This window comes from Lonchura striata, chromosome 2 (genome assembly GCF_046129695.1).
Source record: "Lonchura striata isolate bLonStr1 chromosome 2, bLonStr1.mat, whole genome shotgun sequence".
Lineage (NCBI taxonomy): Eukaryota > Metazoa > Chordata > Aves > Passeriformes > Estrildidae > Lonchura > Lonchura striata.
The window spans coordinates 18,937,249-18,961,590 of record NC_134604.1 but is presented as its reverse complement, the minus strand read 5'-3'; the positions used below and the strand labels follow the sequence as shown (position 1 = coordinate 18,961,590).

Below are 24,342 nucleotides of genomic sequence, written 5' to 3'. Positions count from 1 at the left end.
AATATTAATATAGCTGGATAGGACTGGATGACCACAAAGTCCCTGTGTCTTTTTTATATAGGTGCATAAATACATATTACAGCATTATCTGAGGACAAACTCAGTGATCAAGAGTCCAATGTTTCTTTCTCATAAAGTGACCAGCCCCCTTCAGAACAGGAAAATGGAGAGAGTTCCAGAAAGCAGAGTGCTGAATGAAAGGCAGGGGGTTGTTTTCAAGGGAAACCTTGCCTGCCAGGTGGGACAGCCCACTTGGAGAAGAGGAGACTTTGAGTGCATTGCAAAACCTGGTGGTGTCCCTGATGTCCTGGTTTACACATGGAAAATGAGTACTTTCTTTACCTTGGGGGGGGGTGACCTTGAAGTGCTGTGTCCAAAAATCTACAAACCCAAGGAGAGACTTCACCTCAGCAGGGCACTCAGGAAAAGGGGATTTTTTTGGGAGATCAGGAGATGCTGCTCCTCTCAGGGCATCCTTTTCTGGCAAAGGGAGGAGAGAGAGCACAACCAAAAGCACAGATGCACACCCCAAGCTGTGAGATTCCTGCTGCTGTTATTTAACCTTGGATTCTTCCTTCAGGACCAAAAAAATCCCATTAGGATGACTCCAGAAGGAAAAGCAACCTCCCTCTGTTCTCTTAGCTGGTTCTTTCCTTCCCTTTCAGCAGAGAAGCACCTCGTTTAACCACAACTAGAATTGGGGTCTGAGTTCATACTGAGGGGAATGGAGATCCCAGCTTTTGGGGATGGAGCAGCCAGCAGATGGAACAGAGCAGAGAAAATGGGATGCAGATACAGAAAATAGCAAGAAGGATACAAGCAGAAGATTATCCTCTCCAGTTGATCCTTTTCATTTGTGTGGATACAGGCAGATGCTCGGAGAAATGGGAAAGCACTGAATTTGAAAGGGATAAAAAGAAATACCATTTGATACAAGGGATAATTAACTTGAGGAATGTGTGGCTGCAAGGTGATCCTGAGAGCTGAGGGTTCAGGGGATTCAGCAAAAGAGGAGACTGGGGAGGGTGAGAACAGCTCCAATTACATCAGATAAGACTAAATGCAGAATTCATACTCCTTGGTAATGGGCAAAACACCAGAGGGTGGGATCTGGGAATGAGCTTTCTTGAGGGATATCTTTCCATAATACTCTATTATAGGGTTTCTAATTTCATCCTTTCAAACGTCTACCACTGAACACTGTTTGACATTGAAAACTGAAATGAAAAAGCTCCAGAGAATGCTCATACTGTAATTCCTCTGATCTATGTAACCATTTCTGGGAAGTGCCTATTTTCTGAAAACAAACTGCCTGAGCGTGGAGGTAAAACTGCACTTCAGTATTGACCTTGGTAAAATTAACCTTCTGTTTCTGAGCCAGCAGTGAATCTGATCCGTGCCCTGGGGTCCACTTACAGCCCCTTGGCCAGAGTGTGTGACCTCAGTCTCTCCCAAAGGCCTCCTAAGAGGAGGAGCCCCTGTTAAACCCATGTTCATTCACCCTGGCACACTGAACACCACCTCTGGCTCCCAGGAAGGTGGGACACCTCTCAATAACTGCCCAAACCCCTTCTGATTGAGCATCTGTGTCTCCAGTGCCATCCTGCTCCCAGGTTTGTGCTCAGGGGGCAGGAGTTTCTGGCTGGAATGTGCCTGGCATGGGATCTGCCTGGCACTTCCACCATGTGCTGGATAAACATTTGTGGCTGGGCAGAAATAACCCAGAAGATTCCAGCTCGGAGGGGAAGCCCATTTGCTATGATTTATCCACTTGCTGCAGAGGATAAACACTGATGCCATCACGATTGCCCCTTGTAAAGATCCTGTCATCTGCAGCAACCTGGCTGTTCCAACTGCCGTGGCTGCTGCTGCACAGCAGTGATGCCCTGCAAGGTGACTGTGACAGGCTGGCAGCAGCACTTGGAGCTGCCCTGTCTGGGCACTGCCACCCACCTCAGTTTTAGCACTTCCAGAGACAGGAAACTCTCTGTCCTCACAGTTTGGCCATAGCTAAGAAACACTGGACATCTTTGAGACTTAACTCAAAGGTATCCCCAAAAAGAAAATCAGAAACCTTTTATTCCCTGATAGCTGCAAATCCATTCTGGTACTGCCTTGGAGGGTTTCTGAGCACATCCCCATCAGTTGCTGGATGTCTGAGTTCCCCCTGAAGTGTTCTCTCAAGTCTGGGGCACAGCACAATGTGCCAGGATAAGAGAAGAGTGTTTGAGAATTTCCAGACAGTTCTGGCACTAAATCCCACACCCTGTAATCCCTTAAGCATGTTGCATGTTGGAAAGCACTGGAGTTTCACTAGAAACTGGGCATAAACACAGTCCCACTGATTTAAGATTATCATCAACCTGCCAATTCCCTCTTATCTGAGACTTTATCCCCTTTGTATATCAAGCCGGTGCTTGAGCCCATGATGACAGGAGATCATGAGCCTGCAGTTCAGAGCTACTGCAGGGCTCCAATCCCGAATCCCAGAAAAACAGCACCTCCAGAAGGGCAGAGGGAAATTCCCTCTCTGATTTTTGTGCTCATCACCCCCAAAAGATGAGTGCAAACTGAGCTGCGGGGAGGATGCAGATCACACTTCTGGAACAGCAGCACCAGTGCACTGCTGAGCTTCCCCTGCTCCCGGATTTCCTGACACAGTTTTGCCTCTAATGAAGAGAGAGATGAGCTCCCCATGGGCCTGATGGCCCAGGAATTGCTGTCCAAGCTCTTTCCCTTGCTGTGTGCCCACAGCCAGGCTGCAGGGAAGGAAGGGGGTGTTGGTGTATTTCTGATGCCTTGGATGGAAGCAGCACCACCCCTTTACCCAGCAGGAATGAGGATCCCCCCAGATCTAAACTTCAGCAAAAACACAGATTTCAAGTGCAGCTTTGGTTCTGATTGTACATCCCCAGAGACTGCAGTGTGGGTAAACCTGCATTTTGGCTATCCTAGGTATAAGCTAATTCATGGGCAAGGTTAATCCAAACACTTTAAGTCCATTTTTCAGACAGATTTTCTAGGGAAAAGTACCTGTGTACATTTAAAGATTGATTCTGGAGTGATTTTTTTTTTTTTTTAATATTCATTAGGCATGAATACGAAGGGGTTTTTCTACTTTGTAGCATACCACTCTGGATCTTTTTTATTTCTCTTTGGCTCTCTCCAAGCTGGAATGTGCCAGGCTGGCTGCAGTTGTCCAGTTGAATCCAGGCTTTGGGAATGGTGGGGGCTGCCCACTGCCCCCTTCCCTCCCCTGCTGCAGGCTGATGGATTCCCCACCCCCAAGGCTCCCCAGTCTGGGTTACTCCTCTCTCACTCTCACTTCTCTGAGTTGTGCCAGATGATGTTTAATCAGGTTACTCAGTGTAATACAAGCAAAATGGTGATGAGATGGATGCTGTTACTGCATTCCCTATTTTTATCTCCATTGATTCTCCCGGGTCTCCCATGAATCACCCTCCTGAAGAAGTGACAGCTTTATGTCAGCCACAACAGGGCTGTAACAATATTAGCTCCAGCACCAATTCAGCATGACACCAGAACTGTGTCATGCTTGACCCTATTTGATAGATCCGTGTACAGAATCTGTGCTGAGCTGCACAGAGCAGGGCCAGATTCTTTTCTAATAACACATTTTTCTATCTAAAGACAGGTTTGTGTTTTTACTGCTCCAGCCATGGGATTGCATGTAACTAATAATGTTATTTCTAGAGACTGTGGCTAAAAGACATCCCAGCTCTTCAGTTCCAGCCTCTTCATTTCATCCTAGCTGGAATAACTCATGCCCAACAGCACTGATTCCTACCACAAACCAGGGAATTTGGCCTCATTTACCTGCCTCTGCTCTGGTGAGAAAGGCAGGACAGAGAAGGAAAACTCTGCAGAAGTGGGAAACCTTGGCAAAATCAGCGGCTGGAGATAAAAATTAAATAGGAGGAGGCCTTTTCCTGCTGGTTTCCTCAAACAGAGGGAATACAGAACTTTCATTTACAGTTTGGAAGAGCTGCAGTAAATTGCCCAACTGTTCCCTTCTGCCAGAATAATGCACTTGCCAGAGCCTCATCACTATAAACTGCTGCAGCTCCATTGACTCCAGCACAGGCATGGCACAAGGAGTCTTTGGGTCATTTGTTGTGCTTTTTTTTTTTACTGAGAAAAAGTGTTCTGCCACTTAAAACAAAGGGCAGGGAGCCAGAAGAGATTACTTTGTACCAAATTTTTTCACAGATTTTCTGCAAGAACTCACAGATAAGAGCAAGGGCTTGGATTTGAAATAAGTTTTGCAGTTAAATTTACTAAATTTAAAGCTTCTGCCACTGAAATCTCCTGGAGAAGCTGGATGTGAATTCATTGGGCTCTACCTGTGGCAAATAAGGTTTCTAACAAGGTGACTCCCATGGGACAAGGACCAAGTTTTGACTGTTTGAAAGCTTGTGCCCCCTTTCTTCAGCCCTGCCAACAGTAGAAAATTATTTTAAATATGAGGCATGAGCTTGTCAGCACCACTTTCCTTAGCAGAATCGAGCCTCATTCTAAGAACTGCTATAAAATACACTCTTGGTATTGCAAACTGAGGAGTGCAGACATAAAAGTCTGGATTTTTAGCATTAAAGCTCCTCAGCAAAGTTTGCTCCACATCTCCTAAATTACCTTATTTAAATTCTTTAAACCCCTCAGTTCTCATCATGCAGTTGCTCTGGTACCACAGAGCGCCTCAGCCCCCAGCTTAAAGCTTCACACTCTTCTTATCAGGACTTGCTAAAAGTCATCAATTCCAATAAACATGCCAGGGAAATAACAGTTCTCAATTTTTCCTAACTGGGGAGCAGTGATGGCATCCCAAGTGCTCTCACTTCCTCTCTTTATCAGGACACAAGGACAAAATCTGGATGGAAAACTGGATCAGGGTTAAGACAGGGAGATGGTTCAACAGCTGCTTCCATAAGCACTGAAAAGACACACTGAGGTGTGTGGGTCACCCCAAAGCCTTGTGTCCAGGTGAACAATCCCAATTCTCCCAGCCTTTCCTCCCAGCAAAGCTGCTCTATCCCTCTGCTCATCCTGGTGCCTCCTCCTGGCTTTCTCCAGCAGCTCCAGGTCCTGCCTGTGCTATGCCCAGGGCTGGGGCAACTCTGGGCTGGATGGGAGAAGTGGCCATGGGGAGCTCTTCCCTTCCCATCCCATCCCATCCCATCCCATCCCATCCCATCCCGTCCCGTCCCGTCCCGTCCCGTCCCGTCCCGTCCCGTCCCGTCCCTTCCCGTCCCGTCCCGTCCCGTCCCGTCCCTTCCCGTCCCGTCCCGTCCTGTCCCGTCCCATCCTCCAGCCCCGGGACGTGCCCACCTCAGGAACTGTGTTGCAATTTCCAGCCAGCACAGTCTGGGGGGCTGTGTTCTCTGGCTTTTGTGTGTACCCATGGGAGACCATTCCTAGGAGGAAACTGCACTAAATTTAGCACCAAAAGAAGCAACAAAACTGTTTTCCACACTGGATCCCATGGTCACTGTGTATTTTTACAGGAGCCACCCCCCGCCACAGAGCTCTCTCCCAGGGGCCTGTGTGGGGCACAGAGCAAGCAAAGTCAGGCTGGGATCTCCCCACCATGGAGAGCTCAGAGGAGATGTCAGGGTCAGCTGGTGAGACAGTGTGAAAGTCCTTGAGATTGTGAGAGTCCTCATTCCCTAGCCCACACAGCCAAAGAAGGAGCCTGGAATGCATCTGATTGTGTTTTCAAGGTTGTTTATTTCTTTTTATCTATAACATTCTTTCTCTGACCTGCTGAGCTCCAGCTAGCAAGGAGGCCATGGCCATCTGCCACAAACCCTGGGTGGCTCTCACATTATATACTCAAAACTACGTGTTGTATGTTTACAATTTCTTTACCAATACCTATGACCTATGTTAGACTGTGAATCTCTACCTTGAACCAATAGAAAAGTGTCACCATCACACCATCACATGGAGGACAAGAAGAAGGTCAGGATACACCCAAATTCTTCTATCTTGACCCCCTGAATTATATTCTACAAAACGCCCAATTTCTACTTTTCACCCTGTGTTAGTTCAAATATCACACTACTAAAACCCTTGTGGCTTGTAACTCCTCATACAAAATTGACAGCTTTTTCCACAAGCTACAATTGAAGCCACAGGTGCTTTTGACTTCTTGCCAAGGTCTCTGAGACCTCTGCCAGGGTCTCAAAACAGCCAGGGCAGCCAGAGGGATATCCTGGACTCTGACAAGGAGAGGGCTGGAGCAGCACTGCAGACTGGCTGGGAGTTTCACACGGCTGCTGAATTCAAACTCGCTGTATCCCAGTACAGGGGGTGTCTGAAGGGGAAGGCTGCACACGGCAGAGGATGCATTTCCCCAGCTACTCTTCCCTCATGGCAGCTGGCATATCTGCATGACAGCAGCAGGATGGCAGCTCCCCAGAGCCCCTGCAGTTCAGGGCACAGCCCACCCTCAGCCCATCTGCAGATGTCTTTAATGCCAGGGCAGGCTCAGCCTCAGGCCATGTCCCCAGGGAGCGATGGGAAAGGGAAAGGCTTGGGCAGCAGAGCGAGAGCCAGCCACGCTGGGGAACGACAGGCTCTTCATTGCAGAGAGAAAAATCTCCATTCTTCAGAAAACACTGCTCAAAAATTTAATCTTCGTGCAGCTCAATGGAGCAGCCTCATAATTTACAGCAGCAGATAAAGCTGGGAGATGTAATGTGGAATATCTGAAGCAGATTTAAAATACACCTTGGGCAGCAGAGCCTGAACTCCCCTTGGCATGTGTTTCTGGCAGATAAGTAAACGATCTGGAACTTTCCGATATAGTCACAGTCAGGGAAGCAGGAGCTCACATTAGACTGCAGCTGCAGTGACCCACTGATAAGGTTTTGGGGTAGTTTGGCACAGCTGAAAGGAAGCGGTGCTGGAAGAACAAAAAGCCGTTTGTGTAGAAGTTGTTGGATCAGAGATAGCAAGGAGAAAGACATCATTTTTACAGGAGAACTCTGAGAGTGGCCTCGGTGGCAGGGGTGAAGCTCAGGCACAGAGCTCTTGACAGGGCAGCTGAGCAGCCCCAAGGGGAGAGAAGGGGCAGCAGGGACAGAGGGGACAGGCTGGGAAGCTCAGAGGACATTTCTGGTTGTGTTTCCCATAGGGACAGAGAGCTGGACTCAAACCTTTCCTATAACATGCAAGATTTCAAAGTGAAAGCCCAGAGGATGGGAAGCACCACACTAACGTTGCCTGAACAAAATCCCACTTTTATTGGCTGCACACCAACTCCACAAGACTTCTGCCTCCTTTACTGCAGCCTTTCACTGTGGTGGTTTGCATTTAATATTTTTAAGTACAGGCAAATAAATTGGGCCTTTAGCACCCTATTAGGCCATTTTTCTGGGAATCACAGACCATGCTGAGATGGAAGGGCTCCATGGGGATCACCCAGTCCAGCTCCTGCCCCTGCACTGGACACCCCAGGAGCTCCTCCCTGTGCCTGGCTGTCCAAGCCCTCCTTGCACGCAGACAGGCTTGGAGGTGTTTGGAGCAAGCCCAGTTTGAACAATTCTGAGTGAAAACAGCCCAGCAATGACTCCATGTCCTTCTTGTGCCCTATACCAGGTATTGATTCCTCTCCCATTCCCACAGGCTATCAAGGATCATCTCTTTGATTTTGAAGTCTTTTCCTATGCTCTTTCTGAATTCTAAGACGAATAAAAGCAAGCAAAGGCAAACCAAAACAAAAAAAAATTCAGTCAGAAATTATAATTTTGTCTCCATATTGCAGGGAGGAATTCTGAGGTGGCTTACTCATGGTTTGCTTAACAGTTCTGGGTGGTTTCTTGCCCCCTTATTTTCTGTGGCCAGCTAAGCTGCAATCCATATGGAACTGCTGAAGTTATTTGTGGTGCATTTCAAGTGCCCAGCCCCGACGTGGCAGTGACTGCCAGTCCCTGGAAGAGTGTAGTACAGCTCCAAACCTGACCTAACTCTCAAACAGCCTCCCGTGTGACAGTGGCACTATCAAAGGGACTTTTACATGTGTCAGCCTGTTGCTGCAGCAACCTGGCTGCTCTGACTGCTGATAGGCACAGCTCTGCCCGATCTGGGCTCAGATGGCTCAGATTAATCCCCTTGGACTGTGCCATGGAAATTCATTTGCAGGTCCTCTAGGGTGAAGTGACTGTTCCACCGAAACTGCTCCTGAAATTCCTCCCATTCCCCCTCCCTCATCCATAACCTTTATGGGAATAGTTGGGCTGGCATAGAGCCCCAGAATGGTCAGGAGAAACCTCTTTGTGCCACAGCAAGGAGTTCTAACATGATTTGGCTTTTATTGTATTTTTTTTCTGAGTGTGAGCACAGAAAAGGTTATTTTTGGGAAAGTGGGAGCTGCGTTTTTGGGGGTTGTTTTCCCTCTGTGTGTTTGCATCCAATTTCCAATTCTCCAGATCTTTGTCAGGGCTGGGAGGGAGGCAGTGAAAGCCAAGGCCTGTGAGCACTGATCTGAGCCTTTCCCAAAGCCAAAGTTCACCCCAGGTAGCCTGGCTGGAGATTGCATGAGGACATGTGCAGCTTTGATGGAGACCTCAGGATTTGGAAGCATATCCCACATCCCTGCAGATGCTCCAAAAGCCTCTGCTGGGAGCAGAAGAGGCAAACCCTGTGATAAAACAGACAGGGTGTAAGAGAACAAATCAGGTCAATTCTGTGTTTGCCAGTGAGCAATAGAGTAGGAAATCCCTCCTTTACCTTCCCAAAGTGCCCAGTACCCTTCTGGAAAGGGCTTAAAACCCAAAATGCTGCTGCTCTATCCAAAACATGTATCGTTACAGAGGGCCTGAGAGCCATAGTGGAGAAATCTGTGGAGTGCCAAAATGGGGGGGGGGGGGGGGGGGGGGTGTGGAAATATTTGCATTGCAAGAACCCAAAAGCACCAATTTCCATGAATTGGCTTTCTAATTATACCATCCAAGAGTTTAAGGTGTAGAAGTTTTTCTTCTCAGTACTGGCTTGCTGAATCATGCTGAACCTGACTTTTCTAATCCAGAACACCCTGGCAGGATTCTGCTCTTCCCCCTCCCCACAGGAGGAGGACAATAAACTGGTATCTTCACATGGTTCTCCTTTTCTCACAGCTGCCTGATGCTGTCCTTGTAAAACAGATTTCCCCCCTCAAACTCCTTGATGGAGAGCACACAGGGATGTGTCTCCCTGCTCATTCTGCCCCAAACAGGTAGAATGGAGCAACCTGAGTTCTTTACAGTGCCCTGAGTGGCTCTGGCTGTGTTCTGTCATGCCTGGGGCACTACTGCTCCAGCAGAGAGCCAGAGCAGAGCCCAGAGCTGTGCTGAGGCTCCAGCTGCTGCCACTGGGACACAGTGGCTGTGTGATGTCCCCTGCCCCTGCATGGGGAGTGCTGCCCCGAACTCTGCATTTCGGGAGGTGCCTCTGCACTCTGACTGTCACTTCCACCCACCAGCACCTCGGTGGCATCCAGAAGGGTGGGAGGGGGCTGCTCCTGGACCCCAGCCAGAACCAGTGAGCTGCAAACAGAATTTGCCTTGAAATAGGGCAAGTTTGGGTGTGCAGGACGTGGGAACAATCTCAGTGCTGAAAGAATTTATAACTCTCCACTTTTAAATTTGTGCAGCTGAAAGCTCAAAGGAAAAACAAAGACCTGCAACAGCCCAGCTGGAAGGTGTGATTGCAAAAAAGCCTGATGGACCAAGAAAAGAAGCTCAAAAGTGAGCCTTTGACACCAGTTTTGCCTCTTTGGCCACAGAACCTATTCCCATTTCTCACTGTTTGTGCCACCCTAATTTAGTGAAGCTGTAAGAGTATTTAAGGAACTTTCTGCACTGTCAGAGGAATTTAAAAAGAAAGAATAAGTTACTTTAACAGCCCTATCAGATACAGGTTCCTGTAGCTGAAGTGAAAACGATGCCAGTGGGGAATAATGAAGTTGTTTTGACATGGAATTTTGATTCTGCCCTGAGAAAGAAAATTCATGGTTTGAGAGCTCATAATTTCCTGGAAAATACCCTCTAACCTTCAGCAGGGAGAGAGGGAAGGGTAATAACCTCCCACTGCAAAGCTTGCCAAAAATCATAAACTCATTACTGCAAACTAAAATCTAAAGTCGACCTAAACTAGGACAGACTAGGCTTGCCAGTCACAGCCCCAAAGCTGTGCAGTAAAACTAATCAGTTCTAGGATGGGATTTGTTTCTTTTGCTGCAGTACAATCTATAGTTTAGTTGGTCAAATCAAGCCTTTCTGAGAAAAGAAGATTAGAGTCAGTTGTTGAAATTATTGAAACGGGAGCAGGATTTAAGCTTTATTACTGACCAGGACATACAAAACAGACTGTAATGAAAAAAACCAGTATTGGGATTGTACTTCCAGTCCAAATAGAAAATGTTGAGAGAGGACAGGGCCATATGGAGGAGCTTATAGCTCCGGCAAGGGGAAATATCCTGGAAAAGGGTGTTGTGAGGAAGCCAGGGGACTTAAAACAACAATTAGCACACCTGAATGCCTGAAAACAGGCTGCTAGGCAGATGAGCTCTGGGAAATGGCTTTTTATTTTGTTTGGAAGGAAGGCTGCTCCTGCCCCAAACACCTGATGACAAACTCTCCTCCCTGCTGGAATCTGGGTGATTCCAGTGCTGCCAGGACTCTGTCCTGTGTTTGAGCTGCTCCTGGGTTATAGAGGGGAGGCTGCAGGTTGTCCCACTTCCCAGCCCTGTGTGAGTGAGGGGGAATAATGAATTACCCAGCACAGGCACCAGCTCCTACAGCCCAGCAGCTGCTCACTGAGACAAGGGGAACTCTCCATGCTCACCACTGGGAGATGCAGCACTGCGATGTTTATACTGGACTTTTTAGGGATTTTTAACTCAATTACCCATTTGAAGCTAGCCAAACATTGTCCTGCCTCCCACTTGTACAGCACTGTCAAATCCAGTGAGAAAGCAGAGGCATGAAAATCAAATTTTGGATGCTTTGTTAACAATCCTTTAGAAATATTTGCAGCAAAATAGTTTTCCCTAAGTGTAAAATAAGGGAACTTAGGTAAAGTGTATCACAAAGGATTGATAAACCACTGAGCATTCAGAGTCTAGTGAATAAAATGTATTTAATGTCTCATCATCTGGTGAGAAAAATGCAGCTGTACTTCCTGTCATATCATAGAACAGAATAGCTTGTAGACACCTAGTAACAAATACTGTAAATGAACATTTTTCATGATGTGCAAATATGATAAGAGACTTTCCAAGAAGGGGTTTTGCCATTTCACACTGATGAAGCTCAGATGGGTGTTAGTACCATTCCCTTCAAAAACAAAATCTCAAAAAGAGAAAAGTAGAATATTTGCAGAGAAATTAATGAGGTTTCTGTCTTTATCATTCTTATGAGGGGGAAATGGCAATTTCACATAGGATAAAATCTCACAGCTTTAGCCCTGCTTGGCGAAATCCAACAGAGAGTTTGAAATCCATACTGAAAATTCCAACTTATTAGAAATTGATATTTTGTGGGTTAGGTTGACTTGTGTGTATTTGGTTTAAATCTGGTATTTCTCAGTTATGGGGCTAGTCCTCTATTGTGGAAAACACAATTCACTAAATTTGGGAATTTTGCTTGAGTAAGGAGTAAATCAGTGCAAAGGATGAACCCTTATGTAAATATTCCATTTACAGAAACACACAAATTACTGAAAATCCTTCTGGTTTCCATCTCCTCACCCCAAGCAATTCCTGCAAAACCTGAAACCTGCCCATTTGTTCATTTCCAGGAGCTGGTAATTTCAGAGATAATTCCAAGATTAATGGTTTTTTTTTTTAATAACTCCAGTGCTTTGTTAAGAACTTGCTGTTAGTTGGTTCTAATCCAGAATGGAGCTCGCCCATCTGTAAATTTTCATGTAATATCACCCTTATAGCCTATTCAAAATCTGTAATGCATGTCCAGGAATGAGAGCTCTGCATCCAGCACGAACAAATGGATTATTCTGTTGTTGCTGAGATGTCTTTGGAAGCTGTTTCTGCACCTGAGCACCTGCTCCAGTTCATTACCATTCTTCCTTGGAGATCATTTATTTTATACAATTGGTGTAAGTAGCATAGATAAGAAGGACTTGGTGTAAGAACTGAAAATTCCATGGAATTCAGTAAGAAATATTGGGTTCATGAACTTTAAATACACTTTTATGTAATACAGTCTGGTGGGTAATGTGCAGATAAAGATGGTATTTCCTTGGACAGCTCCATTAGCTTGTGTGACAAGGGAAAATCTTTTGAATAGGAGTGGGGAAGAATTACTCAGTAAGACACCAGCATTTTATTTTATTTTATTACTGAAACTTCAAACTCCATGTTATCTCAAAATCCATTATTTTTATCCTAATGAGTCAGTTTTATTGGTCACATTGCCATCCCTCATCTTTTGTTTACAGAGCTGGAAAGGAGTCATTAGTCAGTGCTGAGGAATAACTAGAATTCATATCACTAACACGTCCTTTCTCAACTAATTAAACACCAGCAAGACAATCCATTCATTCCTATTACAAGCCAGGAAAAAAAAAAAAAAAATCTGAAAACTCCCTGACAGTGGAAAATGCAATTAAACTCTCAGTGTATGAATCCAGGCACAAACTGCTGCACTTTCTTCCCTTAATTAACTAAAACATGGGGAAAACAATCTGATGGCTTAATGGCATTTCCTCTGCTGTCAGAAATGCTTGGGGATGATTTCATTATGTTAGCACAAAGATTTGGAGGAGTTACTGCCATTACTCCCCTCTGCCACCTCTGAGAGTGAGAGATTCCACGGAGAAACTTTGCTGTTGTTAACCGATGTGAAGGATTAATATTTTATAACATCATTACTCCACAGGCAGCATAACCACGGCAGTAAGAATACACTCAATATTTTATGCATTCCCAGCCCCTAAACACATCGATCACCCCGCACATCCCTCTGCACGGCTGCGATTGAAAGCCGAGCACTTTGTCAGCTTTGTGCCTCCTTCTGTCCTGGTGGCAGTGACAGGGGGCGGTCAGCGCTGGGCTCCCATCCCTGCATGCCCTGGGACAGCAAATCTGACCCAGAAATTCACCCGGCCCTGCGGCAGAGCCCGCAACCCTCGCGGGCCAATTTAGGGAAAGCAGCGTGGGCAGTCGCCCGGAGCATCGCTGGGCGCACCAGAGCAGCGCGGAAGTTCTGCAGGGCACAGGGAGCACCCCAAAGCTCTGCCCGGCTCCCTGCCAGGCTGAAGGCACCTGTGAAGCCGAGCTTTCGTCCTGCACACGGGCATGTAGGCTGAACTCAAGCCCTTTAAACACTGGCACGCTCCTCCTTTCTTCAGAGGCTGTTCCCACTAAACCAGAGTAAGCTAAGGCAGCATTTTGTGCATTTCCAGAGCATCCCGCTGGTGCCTGTGGCTCAGGGATTCCAACAGGATTTTCTTCCCCAGGTTTCAGTGGGGGAAATGTCCCTGAATTCCCGCTGTAGCTGTGAGATCGCGTGCTCCCGGCAGGGGAGAGCAGAGAACAGCGAAGTCCCCCCGAACCCCTGGGAAAGGTGAGCGCCCCCCGAGCGGGGACAGCTGGGAGCCGAGGGAAGATCCTCGGCGGCGGGTGCTGAGCGCCCCGGCTTTGGTGCCCAGTACTCGGGAGGGCTGCACCCTCCTTCCTTCATTTCAGCCTTCCGGCCGCGCGTCCTTTGCCATCCGGGCTCCAGGAGCCTTCCCATGGGCTTCAGGGAGCGCTGCTGCGGGAGCTGAGCGGGGTGATGGCTTGCCGGGTCAAAAGGCACCTATCTTCGGGAATTCGCCTTTGGGAACTGCGGGATGCTCTCCCCGCTGCCGTAAACAGCTTCTTTCCTTTTTAATTTTTTTTTTCTCTTGTTTGTTTCCTTTTTCTCCCGCTTCATGTTCAGTGTTTGCCAAGAGAAAGAGGGATAGACAGAAACAGCAGCGTGCCAGATTCTGCCTACATCTTTCCCACAGTCTCTCCTAACCCCGAACTCTTCCGACACTTTGTATTCACCGTCCCACTTGACTGACACAAGAAACCCACAGTAGGAAGAGAGGCTTCTTGTGAGCCGAACCCTGTTCCCATGGTGCGGAGTTTTCTACTTAAAACTAATTTCCTGTTTCGCGGAGTTTTCCGCGCAGCCCCACGGAGCTGCCCCTGCCCGGGGGTAGTGGCAAATGCGTCCGGCATCCCCCCAGTCCCCTTCTGGAGCCACAGCCGCCCGCCTTGCGTTCCGAACCGGGACACTCCGTACCTCTCGGCACAGATTTTAGGCTCACCGAACCCTTCCTGCCCGGCTTTGGGGGCCCTTCGCAGCGTGCCCCGCGGAGCGCCCAGAGCCGACACCCCGCGGCCTCCGGGGATGCTCCCCGGGATTCCCGCGCCCGACTTCCCCGGCACCGCTCACCGGGGCGAACTTTGGGCAGCGCCCCGCGGAGCCCCGGCAGCGCAGCGTCCTCGACCATCCCGAGCATCCCCGAGCATCCCTAAATATCCCCGAGCATCTCCGAGCATCCCTGAACATCCCCGAGCATCCCAGAGCATCCCGGAGCATCTTAAGCATCCCCGGCTCCGGAGCGGCGGCTGCGCCGAGCGGGAGCCGCGCGAGTCCCGCTGCCCGCCCGGGCGAGCTCCGCGCGGCCCGGGAGATGTCCGGAGCCCCCGCCCGGCCCCGCCGCGGCCCGGAGGCACTCACCGATCCGCAGCACTTGCTGCGCGCTCCAGGGCAGCCCCGCCGCGGCGCAGAGCAGCAGCAGCAGGAGCCCCCCGCCGCCGCCGCCCGGCGCCGCTCGGCGGGGCCAGCGCGGGCCGAGGCCGCTCGCCATGCTCAGTTCATGCCGGCTAGCCCCGGGCGGGCCGGCTCCGCGCCGCTCCGCGCCGCCCGCCCATGGCGCGGGGGCTCCGCGCTGCCGCCGCCGCCACGCTGCCCGTGCCCCCCGCGCCCGAGGGACGGAGGGACGGAGGGACGGAGGGAGGGCTGGAGCGGGAGGATCCTCCCGCGGGGCGGCTCCGGGCGGGGCCAGGCGGCTCCGGGCTCCGCACGCACAAGGGGACACGCGCGCGCACACGCGCGGAGCAGCCCGGGCGCTGGGACGGGGACAGGGACAGCTGCCCAGGGAGGGCGCGTAGAAGTCTCCATCTCTGGGGACATCCCAAACCCACCCGGACGCGTGTCTGCGTCACCTGCTCCAGGTGGCGACAGGGTTTCAGTCTGGATGCTCTCCAGAGGTCCCTTCCAACCCCAGCCGTGCTGGGATTCTGGGATTGCGCGCTTCTGGGACAGGGACAGAGAGACAGGACAGATGGACAGGGGTAGGGAGAGCGGCAGAGCTGTCCCTGCCCCGTCCCTCCAGCCCCCGCGGGTCTCTCCCCGCAGCCCTTCCTCGGCACGGGAGAAGCTTTCCCCCCCGTGCCTTCCAGCCCGGCAGCTCCTGATTTTTGGGACCTCCCGGTGGTCCGGGGCTTCGGAGGGATGTCCCGTGCGGGGCAGCTCCGTCCCGGAGCGCCTGGCGTGGGACAGGGTGACACGCACAGGTCTGCGGGCTGAGGGATAGCCCTGGGACGAGCGGGAGGGAAGGAAGCACTTTGAGCAGGCGACGTGTCCCCTCAGTGCCTGTCCCCAAGTGTGGCAGGAGCCTCACAAGGGGATAGCAGAGCTGCGGCCAGGTGTCCACAGAGTGGTGAATCCTTGAGGCCTATTTGGAGCTCTCAGTCACAGGGATCAGAACATCCCCTGGCCTTGGCTCGGCCACCAGATCGCTTTCCCCTGGTGACTTGGAGTTCTCAAATCAATGTTTAAATTTGGTTTTTGAAGGTTCAGTGGAATGCAGAATCCTCCACCATAAAGCAAACATACGGATCTTGAGCTGCTCTGAAAAAATTAAACACCACCAGAGGAGAATGACTCCCACCTAGCAACAGAACTAAAATTGCATAGCTCAGATCCAAACCCGAAATAATTTAGATTTGTTTACTTAGTATTCCTCTCCAGCCTGCCTAACTATTGTTGCAGAAATCAACTCCTTCGAGCAGCGGCAGCACGTGCTGGAGTGCGATGGAAGGAAAAGCATCCACATTATGTCTCCCAGCCAGCCTCAAAGGGATCCTGGAAAGAGCTGCCTGCTGTTTACAGAGCAATTGAGGCTGTGCAGGATTTCCCAGGGCTGCAATTCTCAGGCAGGATGCCAGCTAGAGCCGCGCTTGGCATTTCCCAGGCGTGTTTTGGGGTTGGAGCCCGTGGTGGTGTAGTCCCCTCAACTCCCTCCAGGTGCGGTGTAACCTGTGCTTAGGCCTGCTCAGGAGCACCTGGGCTCAACCCTGAGCTCAGCATAATGCGCTGTCCACTCTCGGGAGGTCCCCTTGAGCTCCTGCTTTTCTCATGTTGGAAAACGCTCCTGGCACAACATTCCTGTTCTGGCACTTTCAAAGGAGCGCCGACCCAAAAAGTGGCTGGGATGAGCCATTGTTGTGCCTGAAGCTCATCCCTTGGGGCCCTTTGATCCCTCCCGGGCCACCAGGCTGTGAGCAGCAATCGCCCGCCCCTCAGGAGGTGCAAAGACATCCAAAGTGAGCAATTCCCCCCACTCTGAGGGGAGTTTTTCCACTTGCACTTTTTTTTTTTTGCGAGTTTTTTCATCTTGCACTAAGTGTGTCTTGGCCCTACGCCACAGAAAATCTAGGACTAAGTGAAGTTACACTTCTTATTTAGGCGAAGTGCTGTTAAATATTGTTCCTGTGTTAGGTTGTTGTGGTTAAGCTGTAAATGAAGGTATAAGTTGCTGTTAAATGTTGTTTGTATGTTAGGTTGTTGTGGTTAAGCTGTAAATTAAGGTACAAGTTAAGTTAAAGTGCTGCTAAAATAAATTGTTGTTAAGCTTTAGGCTGCATTCCTTTTCATCCTTGCTAACACTCTACACACACACCCCCACACCCCTAGGTAGTTCCAATTCATTTCTGCTTTGGTTGCCTGGATTTTGTTTGGTTGTGTTGTTGCTTGCTTTCCTTGTGCCTTAGTTGGCCTTTGTGAGTAGAGAGAATCTTGCCAGAGAACCTGTTGTGCTTTCTAGTTTAATACTAATTCTGACTTTTCCTCATACCCTTGATTTTTTTGAGCGATTCAAGTACACTCTTTTGGTACAGAGCCCCACCTCTGTGTTTCTCAGGTGTCTTTTGGGAAGGGTCAGAGCCCCAGTTTGAATTTCTTGGGTCTCTTTTGGGGGGAATCAGAGCCCAAATTTGCATTTCTCAGGCGTGTTTTGGGGGGTCAGAGCCCCAGTTTGCATTTCTCCCAACATGTTTTGTGTTTACGAGGGACAATTTCCCCTGAAATCAGCAATGTTGAGTTCTTGGTTTTTTACCCAAGGGTAAACATGTTACCAATTACCAATACCGTATTACCAATAGTGACAGAGTCCTTTGCACAGGAATTTGAAGTCTTATTCTTGTTCCACAATGTGGAATTCTAGCTGGATGCAATGTGTGATTATTGGACAAATTGCAGTTTATATAATACTGTTATGGTGATAGCTAAAAGCTTGTCTGATATCAGGCCCTCATGAGTGAATTTGGGGATGTAAAACACCTCCTTCCCACTCTGTATCCTTCCAGAATTCTCATTCGAGTTCGGAGGCAGCCACAATATCAGAAAAAAAAGCATATTCTAACATGTTGAGAAATGTGGAGGTTTTAAAAAAAACCCTGGAAGTTTTCTCAAGTTCTGAGAAAATTTAACTGTTGTCCTCAGGACTTTAACCAGGCCTTACCCAGTTTAAGAATATTTTTATAAATTTTGCCCTTCTCTCTTTAACTGCATGCGACCAAAACACCCCTGAATTACATGTAATTGAAGAGGTAAAATTAATTTTTAAAATCAAGTGCTAGGACCCAAGGACTTTTGCTGGAGCACCGTAACACATAATAAAGCAAATACAAATGAAAGATCACTGCGATCACAGCAAGTTTAAACATCGTTTTAAAAAGCTCTTTTTGGCTGAAGTGCTGTATTTATTTCTGTCCCCAGAGCCCTGCAGTCCCCTGCTCTGTTTTCCCAGTGCACATTTCTCTTCTGCCATTAGTTAGTATTAATTACGAGCAGGCTGGTGGGTAAATTATTGACTGCCCCAAATCTCTGCCAGCATCATTTCAATGTGTCCTAACTCATTTTCCTCCTCCTGTACTGATTTGAAAAGAGTGACTTAAATCTTAACAAGAGAGTATTTCACTTTACTAACTCTGTTCACCTTGGTCCTAGCATTGTAGACTTTTTTGCACTCATCCACAGATATGGGACAGGCTTTTGGAAAAAAAAAAATGCTCCACTGCTCAAGAACTATGAAAAGTTTGCTCACAAGCAGGCAAGTTTCAATTTAAACATGTGTAATATAAGCTTTCATAGCCCATATCATCATTTACATAGCACCTGGCAAAATTAAATCCACAGGCAGCTGCAGTTTTTGGGTTTAAATCTCTGCATTCTAAGGATGATTCTGTGAACGTTTTGTCTCTCCCTTGGCATTTACATGATCTATTTTATATACCCACACACAATAAAATATGTGATAAAATAATAGATGGGGTTTTGCGAATGTGTATAAACAGGTTTAAATTTGTGTGTCAGTGCAACAATTGAAAGGATATGTAGACTATTTTAAGATCTGTGCATCTATGAAATAGAATCTGTGTATATAGTATATATAAAAATCTGTGTATTACACATCTATGAAATAGAATCTGGGTATATGTTATCTATAAATGTGTCAATTTACTCCTGTGAGCTGGAGCCGAGGAGGAGAGGTGAGGGAGGAGAGGTGAGAGCTGCAGGGAGCAATGAGGAGGCAGGAATTATTTGGCAGGATGTGTCTTGGGAACATCCCGTTCCTGTGACTGCCACCCATGGTCAGGGAGCCCCTGGGCGGGGGGCATAGGTTGGCACATGGCAGGGAGGAAGGAGAAGGATTTCATTCCTTGGAGAGAGAAGAGGGAGTTTAATATGCAGTGCCGTTTGTGGGTCTCTTTATTGCTCAGTGGACCCTTGCCATGGCTCAGCCTTGGTGCCCCAGCCAGCACACACAGCCTGCCAGGGGCTCCTGGTGGTCCTGCTGGCACTGGCACTGCACATTCCCTGTGCTGCTGTTTCTCTGCTCCTGGGGGTGCCTGTTCCATCGGCTGCAGGGCTTGCAGCAGCTTTGTAATGTTCTGGTGCCTGAGCTGTTTCTCTCCTCTTGCACCCCCCATCATTGCAAAAGGGGCTCTGCAGGAACACAGCTCCCTGGTAAATGCAGTCAGGATGAGGAGGGGACAAACAAACTGTGTTATCCCAAAAGTTGGGTGTGACTAGGATATTCTTGGGTGGGAGCCCAAACCCAACACAAACTGCATTTCTGTCAGCAACCTGTGGGTGTTTCTGAGGTGCCTCTCCTCTGCAGAGTTCATGTGGCTGTTCAGCTGCTTTGGTGCATCTGCAAACCCATTTTTTGCATGTTTTGCACCTTTAGTGATGCTGAAGACTTTGGTATTAGCATTGTGTTTTGTGTTGAAAAGAGTCGCATTCCCTCTGCCCTCCATTTCTGCCTGGTTTGGTTTTATTTTGGGCTTTTTTGTTGTGCCTAATTCACATTCTGCCCACTTCATTGTGTTGCTGCATGAGTGCTCTCTGCAGTGAGCTGATGAGAGACCATGATTTGACCCACTGGAGTCACTTTTCTGCTAGAAACAGGACAGGACAATGTATTTCAGCCAAACTCCCTCTTTTTCTCCCCTGTGCTGTGTCAAGAAATTAGGGCTGGCATTGTCACTTGCTGAAATGTTCCTTTGGAAAAAGTCCTAACAAACTCAGGTGCCTCTGGGCATCTTTTCCTCTCCAGCCTTGGCACTGATATTCTGAATGTCACTGATACTCTGATGGTCAGCTCTGAAGCCATGAGAAACCCAAGGCCAGCATTCCTAGATCGCTTTTTATTTTTTCAGTTCTTAAGTAGCTTGAAGTGCAAATGAAATATTCCAGTTGATGTAGGGTAGTGTCTTTTAGGAATGAATGAAATGTCCAAGCTGAGAAATTAATCAGAACAGTTATTTTTATTGCTTTGTGTTACTTAAGTCTTCCTTCACAACACTAATTCCTGATTCTCTCCTAATCATGTAATTTATACAAATCTGATTTTCTCACCAGGATAAATAAATTGTTTCTTCCTCCTGCTTTTATGTGTTTGACCAAGGAGGAAAGAAAAATTGAGAGGTATTGCACAAAATACTGGAGAAATAAAACCCCAAAGCAGCAGAGAAAGCTTTATTATTTTGTGCCTGTAAGTGGATCTGCTTACAAGTCTCCCTGATTATCCACATTAACAGCATTAAAACTGTTATAAATGAGAATTTATTCAGCCAGATTGAAAATAAGGAAAAAGAATAATTTTATTAGTGGTCAAATTCTATCTAGCCAGCCACGGAAAAAGACAGAGCCGAACACAGGAATCGACCCTGGGTGTGCCACAAGGAGTCAGCCTCAGCAGAGGTTTTCCCCTATGCCCACACACCTCCATCCTGGCCCAAGCGGTTTTTATAGGGAAAATTCCGCCTGAGGCCAAGATTTCAGCAATCAGTCTTTTCTTCTATTCAGAGTCCATAGGTTAATAAGATTTTCTTTTTTTGGTGATGAGGAGAAATAATTCAGTGTCTGGAGTAGGTGAATTCCTGATGAGATTTTACGGGAAGCTTGCATTCACATGTATCTGTCTGAGGATTTCCATGATATCTATCTTGGGCCGTTTAAGCGATGATCAGCACCCAATGATCAACACCTGGAGTCCCGATGGTCAGCACCTGGAGTCCCAAGATGGCCCATCTCCTGGCCGAGCCACATCCTTTTACCTGTAAATCAGTTTCCAGTATACACCCAGTCTTGCCTGCAAGGGGGAGAATTAATACAAGGGGCATAATCTAACAAGTATCCAATATTACATATTTCATACAAGGAATGGCGCAAATTATATTTACTACACATAACAAAACCATGCCCAGAAGCCAGGGCAGGGTAATTCTGAGCAGCTCTGTTTGCCTCCCATGGCTCTGTGCCAGCCTGTGCTGCTGAGGCCACAGCTGCAGTGCCAGCCCAGCCCTTGGGCAGTGTCCCTGGGGCTGTGCCAGTGGCAGAGGGGAATATTCCATCCCCCAAACCAATGGAATTGGCCCATTTGATATAACATTCCAGTGCTGCAAGCCAAATAACTTGAAAGCTACACATGATGATGGGAAATCGATGAAATTCTTATCCTGAGCTGCAATAGAGTCCAGGGACCCAAACATCCAACCTTTGTCCCTGGAGGAGTGCCGTTAAAAATGAGGAGCTGCTGTTGTCACCTGTGGCAGTGAAGGGAATTTTCAGGGTTGTGGATATAATACCAAAGTTTGAGTGTGGGGCAGTCAAAAACCCTAATAATTACATCCTCACCAGAAGCAATGAGGGCTTTCCCTCTGGGCATTTGGAATTAAATTGCTGGCACTGGCCCCAGAAGATTTTTTTTTTTTTCTTCTCAGATTAGATACAGCATTGAGAGCAGGTAGAGGCCAAAATCCTTCACATGTTCTGATATTTTATGCTCAATGTCCTCACCTGGTGTTCACTGCAGTGGATTTCAGCCTCAGGGGCTGGGTTTATTCTGAGTTGCTGGTTAACATTCACCCTGATGTTATTTATGGTGGCATTAGGCTCCTGCACAATGATTTTTATCAGCTTTACTAATTTTATTATAACCTTGCTGGGCCATCTCCACATGGGAGTATTTTAGGGGAGATTCCTAATTAAAAATATTGACAAAATGAAGTGGAAGTTATGGTGTTGTTAAGGTATTCCAGCTAGCAGGTCCCCTTGAAATAAATGGGCAAGGAGACCAGCCTTTATTTAAGTGACCAGCTCTGGGTGGGGCCCGAGGGGTCGCACGCACCGCCGCTGATGCAGAGGAGATAGTCAGTTTTGCTGTGCAGCAGAACTGGAGCTCTTGCTCTCGCAGGCGTGCCGAGGAAGACACCTCTTGGCTCGTCGGCTAGGGTCCTTACTCTGAGTTAGTTCTACTTAAGTTATGGTGATGCTTCAAATGTTGTTGGTAGGGCTGGAAGGATAGAGGAACTCCTTGCCGATCATCAGAGTTGGTTAGTTGTTCAAATTTTAGGTTGGCTCGTTGTCTTCAGGGCTTTTTCTCGGAGTTTTTGGCACTGTTCTTAATTTGCATATCTCCAGAAGTGTTCTAGTCACCATTTTGTGGAGCAGCGGAGGCAATACCCAATGGTCGCAACAAGGATGACAGGTACAGTGAAGGGGCACAACGTGGATGTCTATAAGGGAGACATCAGTGGGGTTTAAGAATTAATAACAGTTTAATTAACACATTTAGCTTCAAATGCCTTAACTTCTCTAAGCTGTATTAGCTGATGAACTTATTCATAACACCCTTCTGAAAAATCACCTGGGATTTCCTGGAGGAAAAAGCTTGGGAAGGCTATGCCAGGATGGTAGGGCATGTTCCTATGTTTGTGTTTCCATCTGGCTTGCAAAAATAGTCACCTTTAATGACCTAATTAGCAAAGGGCCCCACTAAATTCAGGGATGTAGGATCCACAGTCACAAGCAACCGCCAAGCATCCCCTCTGGATCCCAGAGTGGCTGAAGCTCGCGGATATCGCTGGGAATCCTCTGGTTCCACCCAAACCAGGATGCTCAGGGTCACTACCAATCTGGTTTTCAGTATCTCCCAGGACAGGGGCAGCCTGTGCCAGTGTTTGATGGCTCTGCCAGGGAAAATATCTTTTCTTATGCTCACAAGTCAGATCCAGGCGAGAAGCCATTTTAATCCACATTAAAAATGGGACAAAAGATTTGTGCTGCAAAATTTTCTAAAAATATTAAAAATGGCCTCTATGCAAAATGAGGAAAAAAAATATTTCCTTCCTTTATTCAGCAGGAAAAGTGTAAGCTCCACAAGGGGTGACCTACATATGCGCTTGTTTGTTGAACTTGTTATAAATGAAAATTTGTCCAGCCAAATTAATATGAAAAAATAAAATATTTATTTTGCAATCAAATTTATTTTATCTAGCCAGCCACAAGGAAAGAACAGAGCCAAACACAGGAATCGGCCCTGGGTGTGCAACAAGGAGTCAGCCTCAGCACAGGTTTTCTCCTATGCCCACACACCTCCATCCTGGCCCAAGCGGTTTTTATAGGGAAAATTCCGCCTGAGGCCAAGGTTTTAGCAACCAGTCCTTTCTTCTATTCAGAGTCCATAGGTTAATAAGATTTTCTTTTTTTGGTGATGAGGAGAAATAATTCAGTGTCTGGAGTAGGTGAATTCCTGATGAGATTTTACAGGAAGCTTGCATTCACATGTATCTGTCTGAGGATTTCCATGATATCTATCTTGGGCCGTTTACATGATGATCAGCACCCAATGATCAACACCTGGAGTCCCGATGGGAGTCCAGACATGGCCCATCTCCTGGCCTAGCCACATCCTTTTACTTGTAAATAATTTTCCAGTATACACCCAGTCTCGCCTGCAAAGGTGGGGGGAACTAATACAAGGGGCATAATCTAACAAGTATCCAATATTACATATTTCATACAAGGAATGGCACAAATTATATTTACTACACATAACAAGCTCAAAACCTCTGCTCACATTCCACAAATCAGAATCATTTAGGTCTGAAAAGACTTCTAAGACCACAGAGTCCTCCATGAGTTTCTGAAGCATCTGCTTTAATTCATATTGAATCTCATTAATCTTGAATTGACAGAGGGGGAGAAAGCCCACACGAAACTCTGGACAGCATTTCTATTTAAAAACCAAAGCTGAAATTAGGGCTCCTCCTGTCTCTTTTACAGAATGAGTGCCCCATGTAAAATCTAACTTTTAGCAACCTGCTGAGTGCAGGGGAGTATCAGGAGCAGCAATCCCTGGGCCCAGATCCCTAGAAACACGTAAAAAGGAAAACCAGACTGGCTGACAAGGAATTGGGTATAAAAACAAAGAGTTAACACACATAACAAAGGAATTCACTGTGTCCCATAGTGTGGCATGCACAGAATAAAGGGAAAACATTTGTGTTGTTTAATATTTCCTAATTTTAGTAATTATAGTTTAAAAGTTTCCAGGGCAAGGTTGTGATATATAGAGCTCATTGTAGTTTGGTGATTCTCCATCTGAAAGGAAGGAAGAGAGAAAAATTATTGCTCAGATTCCTGCCTTTGCATATCCATTCTCAAATCTATAATTTATTATCATGTACCTGTGTATATTTTAGCATTCATT

At 47.5% G+C, this 24,342-nt stretch overlaps 1 protein-coding gene across 4 annotated transcripts in view; it reads right to left on the bottom strand.

Annotated features, from left to right (window-relative positions):
• The window catches only part of LOC110477866 (glutamate receptor ionotropic, kainate 1), a 103,449-nt gene extending 88,584 nt beyond the window's left edge, over positions 1 to 14,865 (bottom strand). For 3 of the 4 annotated variants that reach the window (XM_021544026.3, XM_021544025.1, XM_021544027.1), the window contains exon 1: positions 14,736 to 14,829. Coding sequence is in view for 1 of the 4 variants with exons in the window: in XM_021544024.3 (XP_021399699.2) it covers positions 14,736 to 14,865 (130 nt within the window). In the remaining 3 variants the exon portion in view is untranslated. Of the gene's footprint in view, positions 1 to 14,735 lie in introns of all 4 variants that reach the window. The other variant, XM_021544024.3, reaches the window with a different exon arrangement.
• Between the last annotated feature and the right edge of the window lie 9,477 nt (positions 14,866 to 24,342).